The sequence below is a fragment of the Lobosporangium transversale genome, assembly GCF_002105155.1.
Source record: "Lobosporangium transversale strain NRRL 3116 chromosome Unknown BCR41scaffold_12, whole genome shotgun sequence".
NCBI classification, from domain to species: domain Eukaryota; kingdom Fungi; phylum Mortierellomycota; class Mortierellomycetes; order Mortierellales; family Mortierellaceae; genus Lobosporangium; species Lobosporangium transversale.
This window is the reverse complement of record NW_019028990.1, coordinates 684,460-704,648: the sequence shown is the minus strand read 5'-3', so window position 1 is coordinate 704,648 and position 20,189 is coordinate 684,460. Positions and strand designations below refer to the sequence as shown.

At 38.7% G+C, this 20,189-nt stretch overlaps 6 protein-coding genes across 6 annotated transcripts; 3 read left to right on the top strand and 3 right to left on the bottom strand.

Moving 5' to 3' along the window:
- Positions 1–2,213: 2,213 nt before the first annotated feature.
- BCR41DRAFT_350888 (hypothetical protein) lies at positions 2,214–2,843 on the bottom strand. Its single transcript, XM_022023692.1, has one exon. The coding sequence runs from the start codon at positions 2,697–2,699 to the stop codon at positions 2,463–2,465; it is 237 nt and encodes a 78-aa protein (XP_021882914.1). The 5' UTR covers positions 2,700–2,843; the 3' UTR covers positions 2,214–2,462.
- A 4,698-nt stretch (positions 2,844–7,541) lies between these two features.
- BCR41DRAFT_421027 (SYF2 splicing factor-domain-containing protein) lies at positions 7,542–9,323 on the top strand. The gene is made up of 3 exons (XM_022029977.1): positions 7,542–8,337; positions 8,476–8,725; positions 8,881–9,323. Exons 1-3 carry the CDS (start codon positions 7,588–7,590, stop codon positions 9,276–9,278), a joined length of 1,398 nt encoding a protein of 465 aa, XP_021882913.1. The 5' UTR covers positions 7,542–7,587; the 3' UTR covers positions 9,279–9,323.
- Positions 9,324–9,369: 46 nt separating this feature from the next.
- Positions 9,370–10,268, bottom strand: BCR41DRAFT_350881 (hypothetical protein). Its single transcript, XM_022023691.1, has 2 exons — positions 9,533–10,268; positions 9,370–9,424 (listed from the first exon to the last, which is right to left on the bottom strand). Exon 1 carries the CDS (start codon positions 10,004–10,006, stop codon positions 9,638–9,640), a length of 369 nt encoding a protein of 122 aa, XP_021882912.1. The 5' UTR covers positions 10,007–10,268; the 3' UTR covers positions 9,370–9,424; positions 9,533–9,637.
- A 47-nt stretch (positions 10,269–10,315) lies between these two features.
- Positions 10,316–11,195, top strand: BCR41DRAFT_350880 (hypothetical protein; the record flags this gene model as incomplete). Its single annotated transcript, XM_022023690.1, has 1 exon — positions 10,316–11,195. Exon 1 carries the CDS (start codon positions 10,622–10,624, stop codon positions 11,192–11,194), a length of 573 nt encoding a protein of 190 aa, XP_021882911.1. The 5' UTR covers positions 10,316–10,621.
- Positions 11,196–13,204: 2,009 nt separating this feature from the next.
- On the top strand, positions 13,205–14,985 carry BCR41DRAFT_394909 (hypothetical protein; the record flags this gene model as incomplete). Its single annotated transcript, XM_022028683.1, has 2 exons — positions 13,205–13,588; positions 13,957–14,985. 2 exons carry the CDS (start codon positions 13,205–13,207, stop codon positions 14,983–14,985), a joined length of 1,413 nt encoding a protein of 470 aa, XP_021882910.1.
- Positions 14,986–15,479: 494 nt separating this feature from the next.
- On the bottom strand, positions 15,480–18,968 carry BCR41DRAFT_350877 (hypothetical protein). The gene is made up of 7 exons (XM_022023689.1): positions 18,853–18,968; positions 18,538–18,615; positions 18,146–18,220; positions 17,849–17,977; positions 17,201–17,633; positions 15,927–16,735; positions 15,480–15,789 (listed from the first exon to the last, which is right to left on the bottom strand). The coding sequence occupies exons 1-7, from the start codon at positions 18,865–18,867 to the stop codon at positions 15,538–15,540; spliced, it is 1,791 nt and encodes a 596-aa protein (XP_021882909.1). The 5' UTR covers positions 18,868–18,968; the 3' UTR covers positions 15,480–15,537.
- Between the last annotated feature and the right edge of the window lie 1,221 nt (positions 18,969–20,189).

Sequence of the window (20,189 nt, the reverse complement as noted above, 5' to 3'; positions counted from 1 at the left end):
TATGATGAAGATAAAAAAAAATAAAAAAAAAAAAAACAGTAAAGAGAGGGAACCATGCGCGGCTTAAATAGTTTTCGCTGTCATTTCGAGTCAGGCCAAGACAAAGGAATCATAACACAATCTGTGCATCTGATGTGTATAAAAATGAGCAAACACTGCCAGGGGAGTGTCTGGGCATTGACAATGGATGACTGAGAGACTATGGTCTCCTATTAATTGACTAATTGATTTGATTGAATACTAACAAGCATTGCGCAACTGAAATGTTTAATTAAATTAAAGAGGGATACTTATTGAATTAAAATAGATACTTTAAATAAGACCTTAGGCACTGTTTACCATATTTGATCAGAGAAAAGTAAAGAAAAGGGGGAATGTGATAATATGAATGGCAGAAGACCTGGAAGGAGGATTGAATTCAATATCTATTTTATTTGATTTTATTTTATTTCATTTTATTTTATCCATTACATCAAATACAGTTCATTACAGAAAAATATATTTTTACTTTTTTTAAATCCACGGCGTTAACGGAGAGCTGAGCCGTCCGTTTCTTTCCATTCCCTTCCCCCTCATTTTCCCTTAAAAGAAAACTAAAAGAAAATGATTTATTCTGACTGACTTGATATAATCCATATCATATTGACTCCAAAATAGGAAAAAATAATAGGTCTAGCAGGATTCAATGTCATGTCGCATCGCCATCATTCTTTTCTCTTGACCAGCCATTTTGGCCATCTCTCTCTTCTCTCTTCTTGGGCCATCAGTCTTTTTGTATCATTTTCATTTATTTTTACTCTCGATTTTGCTGTGTTGCTTTTTGTGGTCTGGTGTTTATGTTAATTAAGATTGTGGGATATGCGGTGGCTGTTCCTCAAAACCAAAAAAAAAGAATAGATAGAGAGTAGGAGAGATGAGGCATGTTGCTGCGGCGATCAGTTAGTAGTGGACAATAGTCTATTTTTGGTCATTCATTGAATGTTGACCTGTTCGACCCTAAGGGAGCGATGGACGTATTGAAGCTCTAAAAAAACGAAGGGGCATCACTGAAAATAAGGAATACGGGTTAAATGTTCATGCGAGTGATGTTTAGAGAAAAAAGACATACAAGGATGAGACAAAAGGTTAATAGGCGTAAGAGCAAAATAACGCTTCAAGCCTATAATGACTGGTCGATATTGTCATCCAAATACAACTGAAAAAGGCATTAGAAATTGCGGATGTAAATTCCGAAAGGAAAAAAAGAGCGGCGGACAATAGGGTTCGTTGTCATCTTGCATTATTACGATCGAACTTTCAATAGAAAAGAAACATTTCAGGCATAGTTGCACACGCGTACAATTGCTCCATTCCTCCACTTGATCCTTATGCTCACTTACGTGCTTTGCTTCCGTAAAAAAAAAAAAAAAAAAAAAAAAAAAGTTAATTCCGATAAATATATTTGCATAAACTGAGCGGAATCCACGTAACAGTAACATCGCATCGAGCATCAAATGGCTCTCATAATTGCTATTTTTTACTTTTATCATCGATACAGTAATTAAGAATATGTATCGGACAGTTTCGCATTACCTTCTTGGCAATTTCCCTTTTTCGGCCAACAAATCCTTCCTTAAGCGATTTTGGAGAATGTAACAGGTTTAAACAAAGTTTAAGAAGTATGTTTGTTGAGCATTGGCTCACCTGGCTTTTTTTTTTTTAACATTGTCGCGCTATGTGTCCTTTGCTTTTTTTTCCTTTTTCTGATGCCTCCGTGACACCCCACCCCTTTGTGCTCAAATGATTATTACATGGACGATCATCAACAAAAATTAATTGCTAACTGGCGTCTTTATTTTATCAACAACAACACAAAAAGGAAAAAAAGTATACACTGCGTGTTCGAGCGCCAAGGAGGCACGCATTTATGCTTGTATTCGCTCAAAAACAAGAGTCCAGGCAACATGGTCCAAGTCATGGACGCATGAAGTAAAGAAAAGTTTAGCTTTAGTAAACAAACAATATCAGATCGTAATATTCATTCTGTCCCAAAGCCGACGCTCCAGATCCTGTTGGTTGACAATATCATAGTTGAAGGAGCCTTGGTTCTTTTTTTTTCCTGTTGTTTGATGGTTGTTCTTGCACCATGGCTCGTATTTACTAAGAGATTTGGATGAATAAATGAAGTAAATCACAGCTAAATCACAGCTAAATCACAGCCCAATACCCTCCGGTACTGTTCTGTTCTCTTCATTAATCTAATCATCTACTTGAAAGTGTGGCGTAACATTCTTCGTTCTACACTTTTTGCTGCAAGATTGCCAAGCAATTGACCAGTTTCTAGTCTCTGTACTTAATACCTTACTCGCCCGAGGACATTTCCTTCCTTTTCTCTCTACTATCCTTTTCTTGGCTACATTCCCTGTACCCAAAATAACAATAATAGCCAGAACTTGTTTTTCATTTGAGTGGCTATTGCACATCTATTTTTGTTGACGAAAAAAAAGAACAACAGGAAGCGCCAAAGTCCAATTTTGAATTTTCTGTCGACTTTGGACTTGGCAACAATCAAATTGTGATTGACCTGTGCGTCGTCTTTTCTGAGCCCTCCCTCCCTCCTTTTTTTGCGACACATTTGGTTTGCTCTTTCCTACCCCCCCCCCTGCATCAATCACTGGAACAAGTGCTGCTAAAGAGAGAAAACAGGTTGAGGTCACCATCAGCGTGAACGACAATGACCAAGAGCTATTCACAAAAAAGGTAAAAATGCGCGACTTTTGTCTTATTACGCAACCATACGGAACGTTATTTCGTTCCGATTACATGCTTCGATAACCAGCCACACCGATCAAAAAATATCCGTGGATTTTTTTTTTTTTTTTTTTTTCTACTTTTCACTTCTGTACAAGTGCACATTCTTAGATCGACTTCATACGTTTAAAAAGAGTAACGTGCAAACACACAGCCCTCTCCACAAAGAAAAAGAGGTACATCTACGGCAATGCTTTCACCCTAATAGGCCAATATCCCGAAATAGAGCTTATTTTTTAAGTCGTTGCCGAAGGTCCGAGTGCTGCCGCTCTCTTTGATTTAACGTAATGAACACTGAATAAAGAGATTTTTGTTAAACCCAACAGACCGGTTAGAGCTTGTATTCCTGTTTGTGGGGGATCGACTAAAAAAGGAAAGTCTATTAAACTCTTGTGTTCTGACGGGTCAACAATTCTTCAGCTCCCTTTATTTCAATCTCCATGCTCCTCATAATTATCGTTGAGCAAAAAAAAAAAAAAAAAAAAGATTTACAGTATATAATGTGTCATATCAATTAACACTCAGCTGCACCATGACGAGAATTTGTTTGACATTATTGTCAAGGGATGCACGTCTCAAAACATGCATCAACTTGCAAAAAGCCTGACCTGTGCACTCCAAATGGGAACATGAGGAATATGGAAATGTAAAACTATAGCTATAGCATTGGCCAAGAACGCATTTTACGCTGGCTGCATTTTTTTTTTTTTTTTTGTGGTCCCGAGAATTGTTTCGCATTCACTAAACCCAATAGCAGAAAACTTGTGAAGAGACCCGATGACTCGTTCATTTTTTATTTTATTTTTTTTTGTTTCCTGAGACTGAATAATGGAATAAGAGAATAGCAAAAGATCAAGAAGGAATAAGGGATAGTTGATCGGACATTTTGACTTTACAGGCAATTCCGGAAATGCTTTATTGGGTGGACAAGAACTGCGGAATTTTTTTTTTTTTTTTTTTTTTTTTTCCTGAGGAGTCTATGCACGTTCTCCGATCTTGCTCACACACGCACTACGCACATACACATTACATGTACTTTATCTTTTTTTTTTTTGACGTTTGACAAGCAGGTTTGTTTGCTGCACGATCTTTTAGAGGCCATGCATGTTGTCCGTCATCTTCATCTTCGTGTAAAAAGTAAATAAGTATATGTATATATAAAATAACATAAAATAAGCTTCTGAGCCATTTTGTAACAATAACAATCGCTGCGCTTAATATTGATTTTTTTTTTTTTCTCTTGAACTCCTGGTGCATTGGCCAACTCGAACTCAACACATCCGAACTGCATAACAGGGTAATAATAATAGACTTTTAGGGAAGCCGGTTGCCTTTTTCGACAGACAAATCATTTACAAGCCGGACACCCGAAAAAAGACTATCAAGTACCTATGTTTACGCCGCTTAAATCATTTAAGCTTTTTGTTTTATTTTTTTTCGTGGACGATTAGAGCATAAAAAAAAAAAAAGTTGTATTGAAACTACGTCACGTGGCGGCTTTCATCGATGTGTGCTTTTAGAGGGTTGAAATTCACGCGCGACAATAGGCAATTCGTTTCTGGATAGAACAACCATAGGCACGCGTCCCGAATAGCTGGGTCATAGAAGAATATGAGGATAAAGCCCGATTTATATGATGTTGATGGTACGTTGCATGGTCTGGGACAGAGCATTATTTCAGTTCGTAGCTAGTGAACCACTCGAGTGAAGCTGTAAGAAAGTATGCAGACAAAGATGGCAACATTTTTTTTTTTTTTTTTAAATTTTTTTTTAGGTGTTTAAAACACGCCAGGCCCTAAAGTATGATTTTAAATAACGATTTCTAGTCAATCCTGAGAAGCCCTCCAGCAGTGGAGTACTCCTTTAAACAACAACGAAGCGTAAGGATCCGGCCGTCATCAAGTCATAGTGATAAGTTTCAACTTTTCAGGAAAGTTAGGTGCTTGAAGATATGTTTAATTAGCATCGAACAGTTACCTCTCAACTCCTTGAACTACGACACGGATACTTCCATTTCTCCAATATAGCCACACTATACACCAGAAGCAATGCGACAGTTTTTTGAAGTTAAATTGGACACTATTCAGGTGGCTTGAATGGAGGACCTCATCACTTTACTTGACCAATAAAAATAAAAGATGTCAAAGTGAAGAGAGGGAAAAAAAAAGGCATTACTTGGCATTATGAAAGATACCCACTTCCAACATTATCACAACGCAGTCTAATTTTCAGAGCATGATTCCGATAAAGGAGTCTCTCGAGGGACTACTAACAGCATTGTTATGATTGTTATGACGAAAGACATAATAAAGGAGTCCTTTATACCTCAAAATCGTATATATAAAGCCACAAAAAGACCATAAGCACCAAAGGGATAGGTGAGCAGAAGTGCATTGCATCCATCGAGGTTAACCTGCACGCGAATATTCTTTACGCGTCTTCTCTTTCGATCTGTCTTTATTTTGAGTTGTCAAGTGTGGTACGTGCTCAAATAAAGCTAAATTATGGAGCTGCATTCATCGGCTAGCTTAACATCAAGTTGCGAAGATGCTAAAGCACCCACCATTTAATAGAAACTTCTGTTTCTGCTTCCCCTATCCACTTAAAATGAATGGACACATGCACTGTTGCCTAAGGTAGTAATCATGGCTGCTTAAGTGCATAGATTTTTACTAGGAGAAAAGGAAATTATAATGGTAAATATCGGGAAAAGATCCTTCGTTTCTTCTTTTTTTTTTTTTTTGTTCTTCCTCCTTGATTCTTTAACTTCTCACAAACTAAGCATTTCACTCGTTTTTAAGCTCTTCTCTTCTTTTTTCTCGCAAGCCAAGCATCTCATCCGTCTTTCTCTTCTTCCTTGAAGAAAAGGAGAGCTTAAAAAAGAATAAAATGTATAGTTTTGAGCTGTGAGGATGAAGAGAAAAGAAACCTTTTACTCGTCGATATACTCTTCTTTCTCTTCATTTTTCTATTTTTACTCCCCTTCCCTTATTCACCTCCCATTCCACACTTTTCTCCATGAGTCCGCTCTTTTGCAGGATGAACGGTCTCAGGCTGCTTCCCTAGATGATCCCAGAAGTTGTTTCGCTTGTGGGTGACTTCCTTCCTCAAGACGATATCATTGTTTACCTCCACATCTTCAAGGCTCCCCCACGATTACACTTGTCGAATTCATCTGGAAAAAAGATCATTCTTGAACCTCGCTCAACATATCCTACTAAGCTCCTCATCACTGATCTTCCCTCCATGCTTTTGGCATTGGCGCCGCTGCTGCCGTACCACAGTTGCAGCTTCTGTATTCTATAGCGGATCAATACAATATGCTTGCGACTACTACTGTGCGATATGAAGACGCGTTATATGGCTCAGAGATGAAAATACTGAAGCCGATAGCAGCATCGCCCTTAAGTGTACTCTTCCCAAAGTGAAGGAAGGAGTTCTGTTATCTTTGGTCGAAGTTCTATAAGCCATTTAGCAGGGACGACGTTCCTGTACTCTTTAGATGTAAGAAATGCAGCTAGAATTACACTACTCTGAGAATTAAATATTTATTTTCACGACTGACGACTATACCACGTGAGTAAGTGCTAAGTCATTTTATACGCTGCATTAGCCTACATGGCGCAGAACGTCCTGTGTCCAAAAATAGATAAATATCAGAGTCAAGATCATCATTGTTGCTTGGCAAACGGTTAGATTTTTTCAAATATAAATGGTTTGTTTAACGAAATTCTTGTAATTGAAAAGATCTAACCAAAAAGAACGACAAACTCGACCCTCTGGTTCATAGGCCTTGGCATAGCCGTCACTAATTGGTCTGATCCTATGGAGTGCCTCCGTTGGGCGCACTCCAAGCTCTCAGGATGTAATATTATCAAAGCAAAGCTGCCGCACCTGTATTTTCGTAGAAAATCCAAGATAGACTTTGTTTGTGTGATCTACTCTGTTGTAGAAGGGGAAATCGCTCATACTGCTCAAGCTCTTCCATCTATTTGATAGCTAAGGGGGCCCAATTCTCATCTCGGATGGAGCTATAGAGCACCAAATACCGTACACATCATAAAGTCGTCTCGTGAGAAACGTCCATTCTCATGCAGAATCTGAGTAAAATTTTCATGTCTCATGCTGCTGCTTTCGTTCTTTACCAAACTCTTTTGTGGCATCCATGACGTATTGACCTCTATGAAGCATCTCTCGCGTCTCATGAACTATCAAAGTTTCAAATCAATTGCAACGCGATCTTTCAGGGTACAAATAGATGTAAGTTCAGATAGTTGCGTTAAGCGATTAAAAAAAAAAGAAAGAAAGAAGCATCGTCCACGGAGCAATAACACCTGCTTTGAAGGAAATGGCTTCATTATCCTAAAGGCCGCTGCCATAAGACTCTGTTGCCTTGCGACTTTTTCTTATATTCATCAGTTTGTTTTTTCAAAGGCTTTATATTTAATTTCTTTCTGAAAATATGGGTCTTTTAGCTCCTGTGATGAGGAACGTGCAGATTGAGGCAAACAAGAATCCTTGTTTCGATATCCTCATGCAATTCTGATTTTTTGACGACAAGATCATGAATAGCAGATTGTTCCACAAAGAAACAAAGACTGAAATAAAATGAGTTGCAGGAAGAATTAGACGTATGATTGGAAGAGGTGCCATGAGGGAGAGTGAACATGTGCTTGTGCCAGTTAAAAATTGGGTGGCTGTGGTGCTTTTTTTTTTTTTTTTTTTTTTTTTATAATGTAAATGAATGTACCATTTTAGCTCTTTTTTATACTCAATCAACTCATCAAGATTAATTCCATGCCACCCAAGAGAAAAGCCCCTACTAAAAAGTCCAAGGCAGCAGCAGCAGCAGCAGCAGCGGCAGCGGAAGCAGAAGTAGCGGTCGTGAAATCAGACACAGAACCGGCGGGGCCTGTCTCATCTGAGACACAAGTAGCCGACATTGCCGATGCAGCTGGTACTGAAGTGTCAAAGGATTCAAAAGAAGTGAACGAGGAGGCTGTCACTGAAGTGAAATCAAAGAAGACTAGAAAGGCCACCAAGGTTACCACTGTTACCACCACTACAACTATCACAACTAAAACAGCAACAGCAACAGAAGCACTAGAAACACTAAAAGCGCCAGAAGTACCAGAAGCATCAGAAGCACCAGAAACAACAGGAACTATAGAGACAACTAACGAATTGGTGCAAGATAAAGTGGAGGAGGAGAAAAAGGGAAAAGGGAAAGGAAAAGGAAAAGCAAAGAATGAAAAAGAAGTAAAAACATCAAAAAAGTCAGCGCAATCCAAGAAGGCGTTAAAGGAGGAAGCAGATCAAGATGTTGAAATGAAGGCAGCGGATACAGAAGAAGCATCAATTGAGCAGAACCAAGAGTCTTCAGTGCAGCAACAACAACAACAACAACAAGAAGAAGAAGCACAAGAGTCAGCAGATATGGATGTTTCTTCCGAACTTGAGGAAAAACCAGCATCAACGGCAAAAGAGAGTTCCTCTTTGACGATGGCTGAGAGAATGGCAAAGTTGAAAGGATTACGGCAAAAGCTGGTAATGTGACTCTCTTGACTTTTTTTTTTTTTTTTTTTTTTTTTATTATTATTACTCGCTCAACACATTCACGCACTTACATACTTTTTTTATTTTTTATTTTTTTTACGCGTGTCTCTATGTTTTACTCGCCATTAGAATGCATCCAAGCAAGCAAATCGTGCAGATCTGATGACGGAGCATCAGAAATCAAAGATCAATAAGCGTGAAGAAGCAAAGAAGGAAAGGGCACGAGAGGAAGCAGAGAAGCTTATGGCTAAACGTGATGCAGAGGAAGCAGGGGAAGATTATGAGCGATCTCAATTCTGGAACTACTCTGCAGAAAGTGTTGAGAAGTGGAATGAGAAGCAAGAAGCAAAGAGGCAAAGGATGGATAATAAGTTTACAGGTACTTGTCAAAAACTCCTCTACCTTGGACAGTGCAGACGTCTCCTTTCTCTTTTTTTTTATTTTATTTTTTTATTTTATTTTATTTTATTTTTAAAAAAAAAAGGTTATCTTTTTAACATTGATTTTTTTTATTATTATTTATCTTAATTGTAGACTGGGACCAAGTCAACCACAAAAAGTATCTCAAACAGGTTGGAGAGTTGAAACCCAATCTTGCTGCATATAATGCAAAGAAGGAAGCAGCACTGCACACGAATGAAGATGGAGAGTTAGTTGTGGCAAGCGACTCTGGATTTTATCGAGATGCCAACTCTGTTGCTTTTCTTTCGGATGCTAAACCTGATACGTTGGCAGTGGATCGAATGGCGGCCGATGTGGCCAAACAGATTGATGCACGAACGAGGTTCTCGAAACGTAGGGCTCATAAGGAGGATGAAGATGTCAACTATATCAATGATGCGAATCAACGCTTCAACCAGAAGATCTCCCGGTTTTATGATAAATACACCAAAGAGATTCGTGATGATTTCGAACGTGGCACGGCACTTTAAAAGCCTTTCCCAAGTAAAAAAAATAAAATAAAATAAATATCAAAGTCACGAATTTTTTTTTTTTTTTTTTTTTTCCAGCGTTTTCTTTTCCCTCCCTTCCTAATCATTTTTGACCCGATAAAAAATTAGCACACCTCATTTACTAGGTTAGTCTGCATTTTTTGTTTTATTAAACCGCCGTTGTATTTTTTGACGCGGCCTGCACAATTAATGCGCAGAATTCTAAATTCTGATTTTTTTAAATCACATTCTAGATTTTTCTAATTTAATCTTCGAGAAGGGCATTGAGCATTTTTAGATTCCATTCTTTCAATATATATATATATATATATATATTTTTTTCTCATAATTCGACACTATCAGTCATCATGGATGGCGTCAGAGTCAAGGAAGAAAAGAATGTTAACAGAGAACATGGCTCGTTGAAACAGAGTGGCGGTAAAGATGATACAAGTCAATCTAAGCACAAATCCTCTATGGACGACAATAGCAGCAAAGCTAAGGACAAGGATAAGGACAAGGAGAAGGATAAGGGAAAGGGGAAGGAGAAGAGCAAGGGCAAGGGCAAGGGCAAGGACATGGACATGGATGGGAAGATTAAAGGCAAAGGACTCAAGAGTAGGGACAGTAATGAGGATGTATACGAAGACGAAGACGAAGACGAAGATGAAGATGAAGAAGAGGAGGAAGATGAAGACGTATTTGAGGTGGAGAAAGTAGTAGGACATCGAGTGTTCCCAAAAGAAGGACTCAAATACCTGATTAAATGGAAAGGGTATCCAGATAGTGAGGACAGTTATGAAGTTGAATCCTCAGTTTTTTGTCATGGATTAGTCCGAGAATATTGGGAACGACATTTTGCACGTGGAGGGAGAAGAAGTGATCCAGAAGGACATGATCCAGAAGGAGAATTGAAGGCGACAGAATATGCAAATCAATTGTTCCCAGATTTAATGCCTATACTGGGCGATACCCATGGAGGAGGAGGAGGAGGAGGAGGAGGAGGAGGAGGAGGAGGAGGAGGAGGAGGAGGAGGAGGAGGAGGAGGAGGAGGAGGAGGTTCGTCATCATCAGGGTCGACAATTACTTCTTCTTATACTACTACAACAACACCAACAATAACTAAAAACACAATTCGAACAGGTTCAGGGTCAGGGTCAGGGTCAGGATCAAGATCAGGGTCAGCTGCAGTCAGCCACAGTCAAGGTACTACAGACGGCAGTGGTGGCAGCAGTCATATTACCAGCAGTGATAATAATAATCCACTCAAGTCCTCAGCCAAGTCCTCGCTTACAAAGAGTGGAAGCCATAGACGAGAAGAACCGAAGGATACTAAGGATACTATGCCGGCATGGAAAAAACAAAAGACGGGAAAGAGTTTGGAGCATCAACAGCCTCCGAAGCGAGGAAGACGCCCAGACAATGTAACTTCTTCATCGACTTCTTCTTCTTCTTCTTCTTCATTATCTGCACCAGCACCAGCACCAGCACCAGCAGTGCCATCATCAGCAACAACGACATCAACACCAGCCTTGTCAACATCAACACCGTCAGCAGCACCATCATCATCACTAGCACCATCAGCATCATCACCATCAAGGACAGGAAGTGCAGTAGGGGAAGGGTCATCACTGACAAGGGTTTTTGAACTACGGGAAGAAGATCTTTGGACGCCTCCTTCATCATGGATATCATGGGAGGATCATATCAAGATGATTTATGGAGTGGAGCAAATCAAAAAAGAAAAAGAAGGTGGTATGGATTCACAAGAGAGCCAATTGGTCGTGCACATTGTCTGGAAAACAGGCAAATGGTCTGAAGTTCCGGCTTCGGAAGCGCATAAGAAATGTCCACAGAAACTTTTGGCATATTATGAAAGTCATATTCAATTTCAAGAAGTAGAAGTCGCGCATTAGTATTCTCTATTAAAAAAAAAAAAAAAAGAAAAAAAAAGAAAAAAAAAAGAAAAAAAAAAAAGTTAAAGTTACTTTCGATCTAAACCTTGCATTTAAAAAAAAAAAAAAAAAAAAAAAAAAAAAAAACCAATTATTTTTATCTATACACGTTAAGCTTGGACGAATATATGGTAAAAGAATTGAAGAAGTAAGGATGGAAAAAAACGACTATTCCCGGAATGTTTATTACCGCCAAGAGAAATTTGGAACGTTTTAGATCGACGGAAGATTCGCTTTTAGCAAAGCCACTGAAACCCAACCTGAGGAAAAAAAAAAAAAAAAAAAAAAAAAAACGTGAGGGAACAAAAGAGAGCACTGTCCAAATAAAAAAAGGAAATGCCCTTCGATATCAATGACCCTTTTTGCTTCCTTAAAAAAAATATTTCAATACCCGTCATCGCAAGAGACATCCAAACATTCATCGCCAACATTGAAGCATTCAAACAATTGAACATTCAGGCAATTCCTTTCAAGGCAAAAATATTTCCCAATATTCTTCCCTCCTATCCCGCATGTGAGTTTTATTTCATTCTATTCTATTCTATTCTATTCTATTCTATTCTATTTTACTTTATTTTATATATTCCATTTCTTCCTTTTTTATCTTCTCCCTTTCTCGGCTTGTTATCAACAATCAACGGTACACTCAGGGCTCAGGGGTGGTTCCTTTTTTTTTTTTTTTTTTTTTTCCTTCTTCTTTTTTAATACCGTCCACGGATACAGAAGAAGGAGGTTTGCTTGTGAACGTTTTCAGAAAAAAGTAATTTATGGGGGAGGGGGGAGGGCTATGAAAAAGCAACCGGAGAGGGAAAAAAAAAAAAAAAAAAAAAAAATGAAGAAAATGTTTCATTCATGTCGGCTGCCATTTGTCATGAATAATAATAATAAAGTTTTTCTTAAATGATGGCAACGTGTGATGTTGTTCGTCCGTGTTCTCCTAGACTATTTTTTTTTTTTTTTTTTTTTTTTCTTTCTTTGAACGTTATCCAAATACAAAAAAAAAAAAAAAAAAAAAAAAAAAAATCTACAACGTAACATATCCCTTATGCTCTTTGCTCTCGCCTTTTTTACTTTCGCTCTTTTTATTGAAAGTGTGGAATCGTTTTGAGTTGTCGCACTTTTTTGTTTGTTTGTATCCTTTGTATCTTGAGCGGGTTATTGATTTGATGGAGCGACTACTTGGTTCAATAGCACGATTGAACATGTTACTAGTTCTCCCTTTTTTTTTTTTTTTACCTTGTGGGTCCCCCCCCCCCCCTCCCCTCCCTTCCCCTTCCAAAGACTAGTCAAGGAAAGGAAAACAAAAAAAGTACTCATTATATGCAATCAATCGCCTTGCATTGTTTTTTTTTTTTCTTCCTTCAATATTTGAATCTTGCTAGGGTGGGAAAAAAAAGGGTGCAGAAGATTGAATATAAATGGTAAAAAAAAAGAGAGAGAGAGAGAGAGAGAGAAAGAGAGAAAGAAAGGGAAAGGGAAAGCATATGAGAGCATGATAAAAAGGGGAAAACGAAAGATCGAGAAAAATAAGAGCGAAAAAGAAAATAAAGCGTGTATTATATTATTTCTCTGAGCCAGAGATGAGAAAGAAAGAACTGAATTGTCCTCGGTCAATTAGAGAGGTGGCTACTTGCATGGCTCCAAACCTTTTTCACATTAACCTTAAATGTTCGGTCCCTGGAAAAATTATCGTTGGCGCGCGACAGATGTTTGTTTGTTACAGTCTTTTTTTTTTTTTTTTTTTTGGCTTTGTCTTTACTCCTTTTCTCCCTTTCTCTCTCTCCTTTTCTTACTCTATCTCTATCTATCTCTATCTCTATCTCTCAATCTCTTTCTACTTTTATCTTCAATTTCCATCCTGCCCTACTTCAATGCATATATTCTAATCATTATTTTATCGGAAAAAAAAAAAAAAAAAAAAAAAAGACGAACTGTTTATCTTTGGCTTGTAAGCGCAGCTACCTCCCTTAGATGCAGAATCACCAAGCTCCCTCTGCTAACCAACAGCAACAGTATCAATATCACCAAATGTATGTTCAACAATTTCAGCAGCAACTGGAGCAGTGGGTTCAAACACAGCAACAGCAACAGCAGCAGCAGCAACAACAGCAGCAGCAGCAGCAACAACAGCAGCAACAACAGCAGCAACAACAGCAGCAACAACAGCAACAACAGCAGCAACCACAGCAGCAACAACAGCAACAACAACAAAACACAGATCTTCAAGCACAATCTAACCAGCATTTTCAAATGGAGCAACAACAGCAGAATCCTGTACAATATGTCAGTCTTTGTGAAATGTCCACTCGAAAACGAGGATTTGATAATGAGGCCGAGGATCCTTTAATTACAAAGGTGAGTTTTTGAGCCTGGCACTTACACACCATCATTCTAAAATAAAAAAAATAAAATAAAAAAAAAAAAATAAACGCGTCAACAGCACACCCCACGTATTTTCAAGTTGTTTTTTTTTTCTTCTTCTTCTTCTTCCTGGAGAGAATTATTTGAAGATTATTAAGCTCTCACTAATTTTGTTCTCCTTCGTCATGAGCCCCACTTGAATTTATTTCATTGGGGCTTTGAGGTGCGATGGAGAGCCAAAGAAAGAAGGATTTTTTTTTTTTCTTTTCTTTTCTTTTCTTTTCTTGAAACAAATCAATCGTATTACTTACTTAAATAACATGAACCTTTTCTTGGACTTGTGCACTTCCTTCCCTTTTTAGAAACGTAATCTGGGTTCTGATAATGAGGCAGGCTTACAAGCTTTGGATGGCTATTTTGAAACAGTCTCGGATACGTCCGGACCAACCATCCCAAATCTTTTAGCAGTAGACCATCAAATCGAAGGCTATTTCGATCCTTACTACACTGCAGCCGCAATTCCTTCATCCGCTACCAGTCCGCATGAAGCTTATTACCTATCCACCTCATATGGAGGGGCCATTAGAAATAATCATCCTATTAGCACCACCGGAAACTCTGCGCCATCGACGCCTTCAAGGATGAATCCCTTTGAATCATTTTCTTCTTTATCTTCAACAACAACAACAACAACAACAACAACAACAACAACAACAACAACAACAACAACAACAGCAGCAGCAGCAGCAGCAGCAGCAGCAGCAGCAGCAGCAACACCAATAACAATGACAACATTAGCAAATGCAAATATGTCGATCAGTAGTGATGGTAACTGGACTTGTTTTGTTCCGCAACAGCAGCAACCATTACAGGGATCACTTTCAGGTCCACCTACACCTCATATCACGACAATGCCCGGTGATGATGGAGGGGGAACGACCGGACCAATAGCTGGGGCCTTGTTATCGAATAGTATCCTTGCGAATGCTTTGGCAGAAAAGGAACCTTTGGAATATCGTCTGTTGCAGGAACAAAAGGAACTACAGGAGGCTCAGCTTCAGGAACAACAGTGGCTACAGCAGACACAGGAAAAGGAACTTCGCGAGATGCAACGACTTCAAGAAGAGGAGAAGTTTAGAACAGTAGCGGAAAAGTACACGGCAGTCCATCATGACCATAACGATCCTGCTACCTGGAGTTGTTATGACGCAATCTCCTCTTCTTCTTCTTCTTCTGGACAAATGGGTTCTTTGGGAAGTTTTGGCAGAGGAGGGGGATATACCCCAGCAGCGCTCGGTGGAGTTGCTGCTTTGGCTGCAATAGCTGCTGCAAGTCGTGACAACAGAGAAGGACGTAATGGAGGTGTATATGGCATGGATATGGATATCTAAAGAATAAATAAAAATAAAAATAAAAATAAAAATAAAAATAAAAAAATAAAAAATATAAATACATAAAATAATAATAAAGACCATTGAGCATCAATCGCTCTATACTATAACATGTATATTATTCCATAGCAATATCATAAATATTACTTCAGAACCAATCTCTCGGGGCACTGAAGACCGTTTCAGGCTACAGTCTCCTCTCCCACAACATGACTTTTTTATTTTATTTTATTTTATTATTTTATTATTTTCAAATATACCTTTTGCTTACTATATCTCCTTTAGTTCAGCCTTTTTGGTTTTTTTTTTTTTTCTAAGACAAACGATGCTAATGCCAATAAAAAAAATTTCATGTTCTTGTTTTTAATGTTACAGAAAAAAAAAAAAAAAAAAAAAAAGATCATTATCATTCAAGTCTAAAAAAAAAAAAAAAAAACGCGTCCAAATGTCGTATCTTTAAATTTTTTTTTTTTTTTTTTTTTTTTTTTTTTTTCCTCTCAAGTATATTGATTAAAGGAGTTTTCTTTTTTCTCCTCCCTTTATAGTATTTGATTACTCTTCATCAAAACACCAAAGCTCCATCCGATCCAGATTGCCTGCATTGATGATATGCGCCTCTTTCGCCATAAGCCAATCTTCATCATCCACCATGGAGAGCATATGTTGGTCTTCATCCTTGTACTTGAGCTTCAATGGTCGATTCATTTGGAACTTTTCCTGAACACGTTGGGACAGCTCTTGGAGCGTTGTATCTGCCCTTACAAGGACCGCCCTTGTATCAATATAATGGCACTTGACGCGGAGCTACAAAAAATATAAATGTATATATAAAGAGTGAGCAAATGAAATAATCAAATGATTTTTTTTTTTTTTTTAAAAAAAAAAAAAATTTAAAGAGCAATCTTTCCTCCTGTACGTTTCAAGTTTTTCATTTTACAAACCTTATAGACAGGTTCTTCAGCGTATGAACCCTCATCTGAACGCCCACTTACACTAGTAGCATATCCCAACGGACTAGCATGTACACCTACTGGTAGAGACCGGAAACCACCCCCCGAACCTGTGCTTCGAACACTATTATCACGACTTAATCCTCGTGCAGAACTGTTCATTCTCCTCAGATCCGCTACTGCAGGTACATTTCCTGGACTGGATCGTCCATTCGACATTGCCTGGTACTGCTGTGGTGGGCTAGCTCCACCATTGCTCATTCCCGCATCTGGCGAGGAGGGTTTAGACGATTGCGATGGCTTGCGCAACATATTTGAACGCATACTGTTTCCAGAATTGGATCTTGTTGGTACATCAGATCCACCTGCATTCCTGTATGTATTAATGGTTCGTCCAGACTCCAGACTAAGTGCATGAACGTGTTGCTCAATCTCATCCAGTTCATCTTGGAATCGATTCCTTCCAGGTACTCCAGAGCCTGCAGATCCTGCAGATCCTGTAAGATTACCACCAGGCGTGCCAGAGCCTGACCCCCCTCCCCTCATATTAAAGTAGTTGCTGCCTCCGTCTGTATTCAATGGTGTGGGTCTCTGCACCTCAGTATTACGTCGGGTGAGCAATGTGGGTCTCGACGCGGCGTCAGAACCAGCTGAGCCTGCGCCACCGGGACCAAGACCTGATGGTCCCGGTCCTTGTCTACCTCGATGGTAGGAATCCATGCCATTGAACGAGGCAGAATGCTCTAGGGTTGGTCGATCAGTATCTGCATCTCTCCTGCTTGTGGCGCGACGTTGAAGTCCTTTTGAATTTCGATCACAGATGAGCAGAGGAGAGAGATATTTAATAAGTCGAAATGAAATCGAAGCAGAAAAAGGTCAATTAAAATGAAACGTCGGTGACACACACAGAAACAGAAGATAAAACTTTGTCTACTCATTTTGAGAGTGAGGGATATTGTTTTCCATGCGAATAAATGAGCAAAAAAATAAAAAAAAAAAAAAAAAAAGTATTTTATCAAGAATGTAATGCAGCCGTTGCAGAAGAGGGGAAATGAAGTATATAGTGTAATGAATCTTGAGAGCCATGGACACAAAGAGCAAATAAGAAGCAGTCGAAAAGGGACAAAATGATTGCCAATGCATTACTCCAAAACTTGGGAATAACTGTGAGCCCTGATGCTGCAAACATCGCCCAAATCACATTATTAAAAAAAGAAAAAAAAAAAAAAAAAAAAAAAAGAAAAAAAAAAAAAAGGATTACTCACCAGTGGGCGGTGTCATGGGTCGTTCTTCAACTGCGGCAACATTAGTGGGCCCACTCATCTGAACCTGCCAAGCTGATCTACCCTTGAATCCTGCAAAACTATCTGAGGCATCTACTGCGGCAATCACCTTGGAACTACCAAGATAATCCTTCTTCTTTGAATTTTTGACTTTGGCTTCATCAGGTCTATAAAGAACACCATGAGGAAGAGTGAAGACAGTGGCATCCTGTCCTTTATCCCTGAGTGCCTGATCTAGGAAGTCATGATCCTTTGTTTGTTTTTCGCGGGATGCACGCCACATGTCATTCATAGCCAGATCCATCTCATTGAGCTCAATATAGCAAAGGGCACGGTTGAAGAGAACTTGGCATGAATACAGCTTGAAGTCCAGCCCCAGCTGTGTGTAGTCAATGACCATGTTTCCTCGGAGATACTATGAAGAATAAGTAAAGTTTGAAACTCATTAATGATTTTAGCTTAAAAAGTGAGAAGTTGATTTTTGAAGGAACGACGGAGAATACACGGAGAGAGATATGAATTCAATTTGATGAGATGTAAGAGCACAATGTATTTCTAAAACAAGATTTGATTGTCTTTATGATTAAAAAATCCTTTTTACTCACAGCCCCAACTTTCGAAGCAACTTACCAGGTAGGCGTCATGAAAGCATGTCAAAGCTTTGCCATAGTTTTCGAGCGCGACATTGGCAACTCCGTTCTGGAAGTACGCAATGGCAAGGTACTGGTCTAGTTTGGTAGCTTGTTCATAGGCTTCACTCTAATTAATGACAGAGGACATCGATATTTGGCATGTATAAACGTATATTTTTTTAGTACCAAAGGTATTTCTTGCTTACTTGCCATGTGCTGTATTCACATAAAGTGTCTCAGTTTGCGTTCCTTTTTTTTTTTTTTTTTTTTTTTTTTTAGAAAAAAATGCACTTACAGCTCCTTCAAAGTCACCAATGGTGGCTAAGACCACGCCTATATTAAAGTGAATCTTGGCGGAATCTGCTATCGGCTATTTTTCAAAAAAAAAAAAAAAAAAAAAAAAAGAAAGAAAGGTATTGTACAAATTATTCAAGGAGTGAATATCTATTGCTCTTTTTTATAGGATAAGCATTTCTAGATGTTTTTTGCCTCCGCTTGCTCATTGATTGTGGTAAAGAATGAATGAATATTTGACTCTTCGTTTGTGCACGAGCATTAGACTCGGCCCATGAGGATGATGCGGTCTGAGCTTTTTGTTTTCATTTCTGGTTTTTGCATTTTGCTGTAGGGTGGGAATGTAGTCCGTCCGAGACAGGTTTGTTAATGAAGGGTGGAGAGAATACATACCTCAAAGATCTCAAGGGCGTCCTCGTACAGACCTTTGTCGAATGCAATCACACCCTCATTCCACTGGTCGAGTTCATGCTAAGAAGTTATATGTGATAGGAAAAACACAAGAGATGTTGAAAAAAGTAAAGAAGTAAAAAAAAAAAAAAAAAAAAAAAGTGGATGTTAACGAATTGTCCAATGTAGAAAAGTATAGTGGACGAATAAGAAGGACATGGGATTCCAGATGAAATCCTGCACTTTTCTGCGTTCCAAGAGGCTTCAGAAAAGGATGGAAGTTCATATGTAATAGAGTCAATGAAAGTGGTTGTGTACCTTTAGGCTGGCCATGTATCATAAAAGTATCTGAAGTAATGAGATGAACGTAATTAATATAACAGCTGGAGAAAGAAAAGAAAGAAAAGAAGAAAAAAAAAGTAAAAGGATGAACAATGAAACAAAAAAAAAAAAAAAAAAAAAAAAAGTGATGAAGGAAAGGAAAGGAAAGGAAAAAAAAAGACAGATGCAGCAAAAAAGAAAGAGAGAAAGACGTGAAGAGAAAGAAATAAGGAGTAAGGAGGTAATACAAAAAAGGATGTGTATGGTCGAGTCAGATGGAGATGAGGTTGATGAAGGCTTTAAGAAAAGAAGAGATGCATTGACATGAGAAGAAAGGAAAGAAAAAATAAAATATAAAGTGCGAAGGCGAGTTATAAAAGAGTAAAAGAAGGAAGGGGAGCGTGAGCGTAAATGAGGATGTGAAGGAGAGAGGAAGAGAAGGAGAGAAAGAGGAGAAAGAAACGAGAAAGAAAAGAGGAGTAAGAAAAAAAGAAGAAAGAAAGAAAGAAAGAAAGAAAGAAAAAAGAAAGAGTGCACAGGGCTCGGATAGGAGCAAAGTGAAATGCAATCCAATGTCATCCAATGTCATCCAATGTAATCCATGACAGGAAATTAAGGAACCCAAGTTTACATTTTTGCAACAACAAACAACACGCGGACAAGACATTGTCACCAACAGACCCAAAAAAGTATAAATGACAAGTAGTGAAGCAACAAGCTCATCCAACGATGCAACAAACTATGCGACTACGCAACTAACCTAAGCACCGAAGCACCGAAGCACCGAAGCACCGAAGCACCGAAGCACCTAAGCACCTAAGCACCTAAGCAATTAAGCAACCCTTCATACTCTTCAAGCCATGCCAAGAGAACCCGACTTGCCATCCCAATGGTAGAATGACAATGAAGAACGATGACCACTGGCGATCCATATTGACACACTCGACACTGACCTTTGTTTTTTTTTTTTTTTTTTTTTTTTTTTTCCTTTTTCCTTTTTCCTTTTTCCTTTATCAATCTCTTCTGCATCCTATGGTGCATGACCCACACTACAAAGAAACTCGCAATCTAAAATCTAAAAAACATCATCCCTAACACCAGAAACCTCACCCGAACCATCCATCGCATTCCGTCTCAGATATGGATCGATCAGCTTCTCCCTTGCCCTTCATTCTTTTTCTCCTCTTCTACTCATCATTGTCGTTCGTGGCTATGCTCTGCACATTGAAAGAATTGTTCCCTTCAGAATGCTCAATGATAACCTGCGTATGTAAGCCACGCTCTCTCGCTCTAGAATGGACGTTGATCTAAATTGTGCAGATAGACATGGTCTT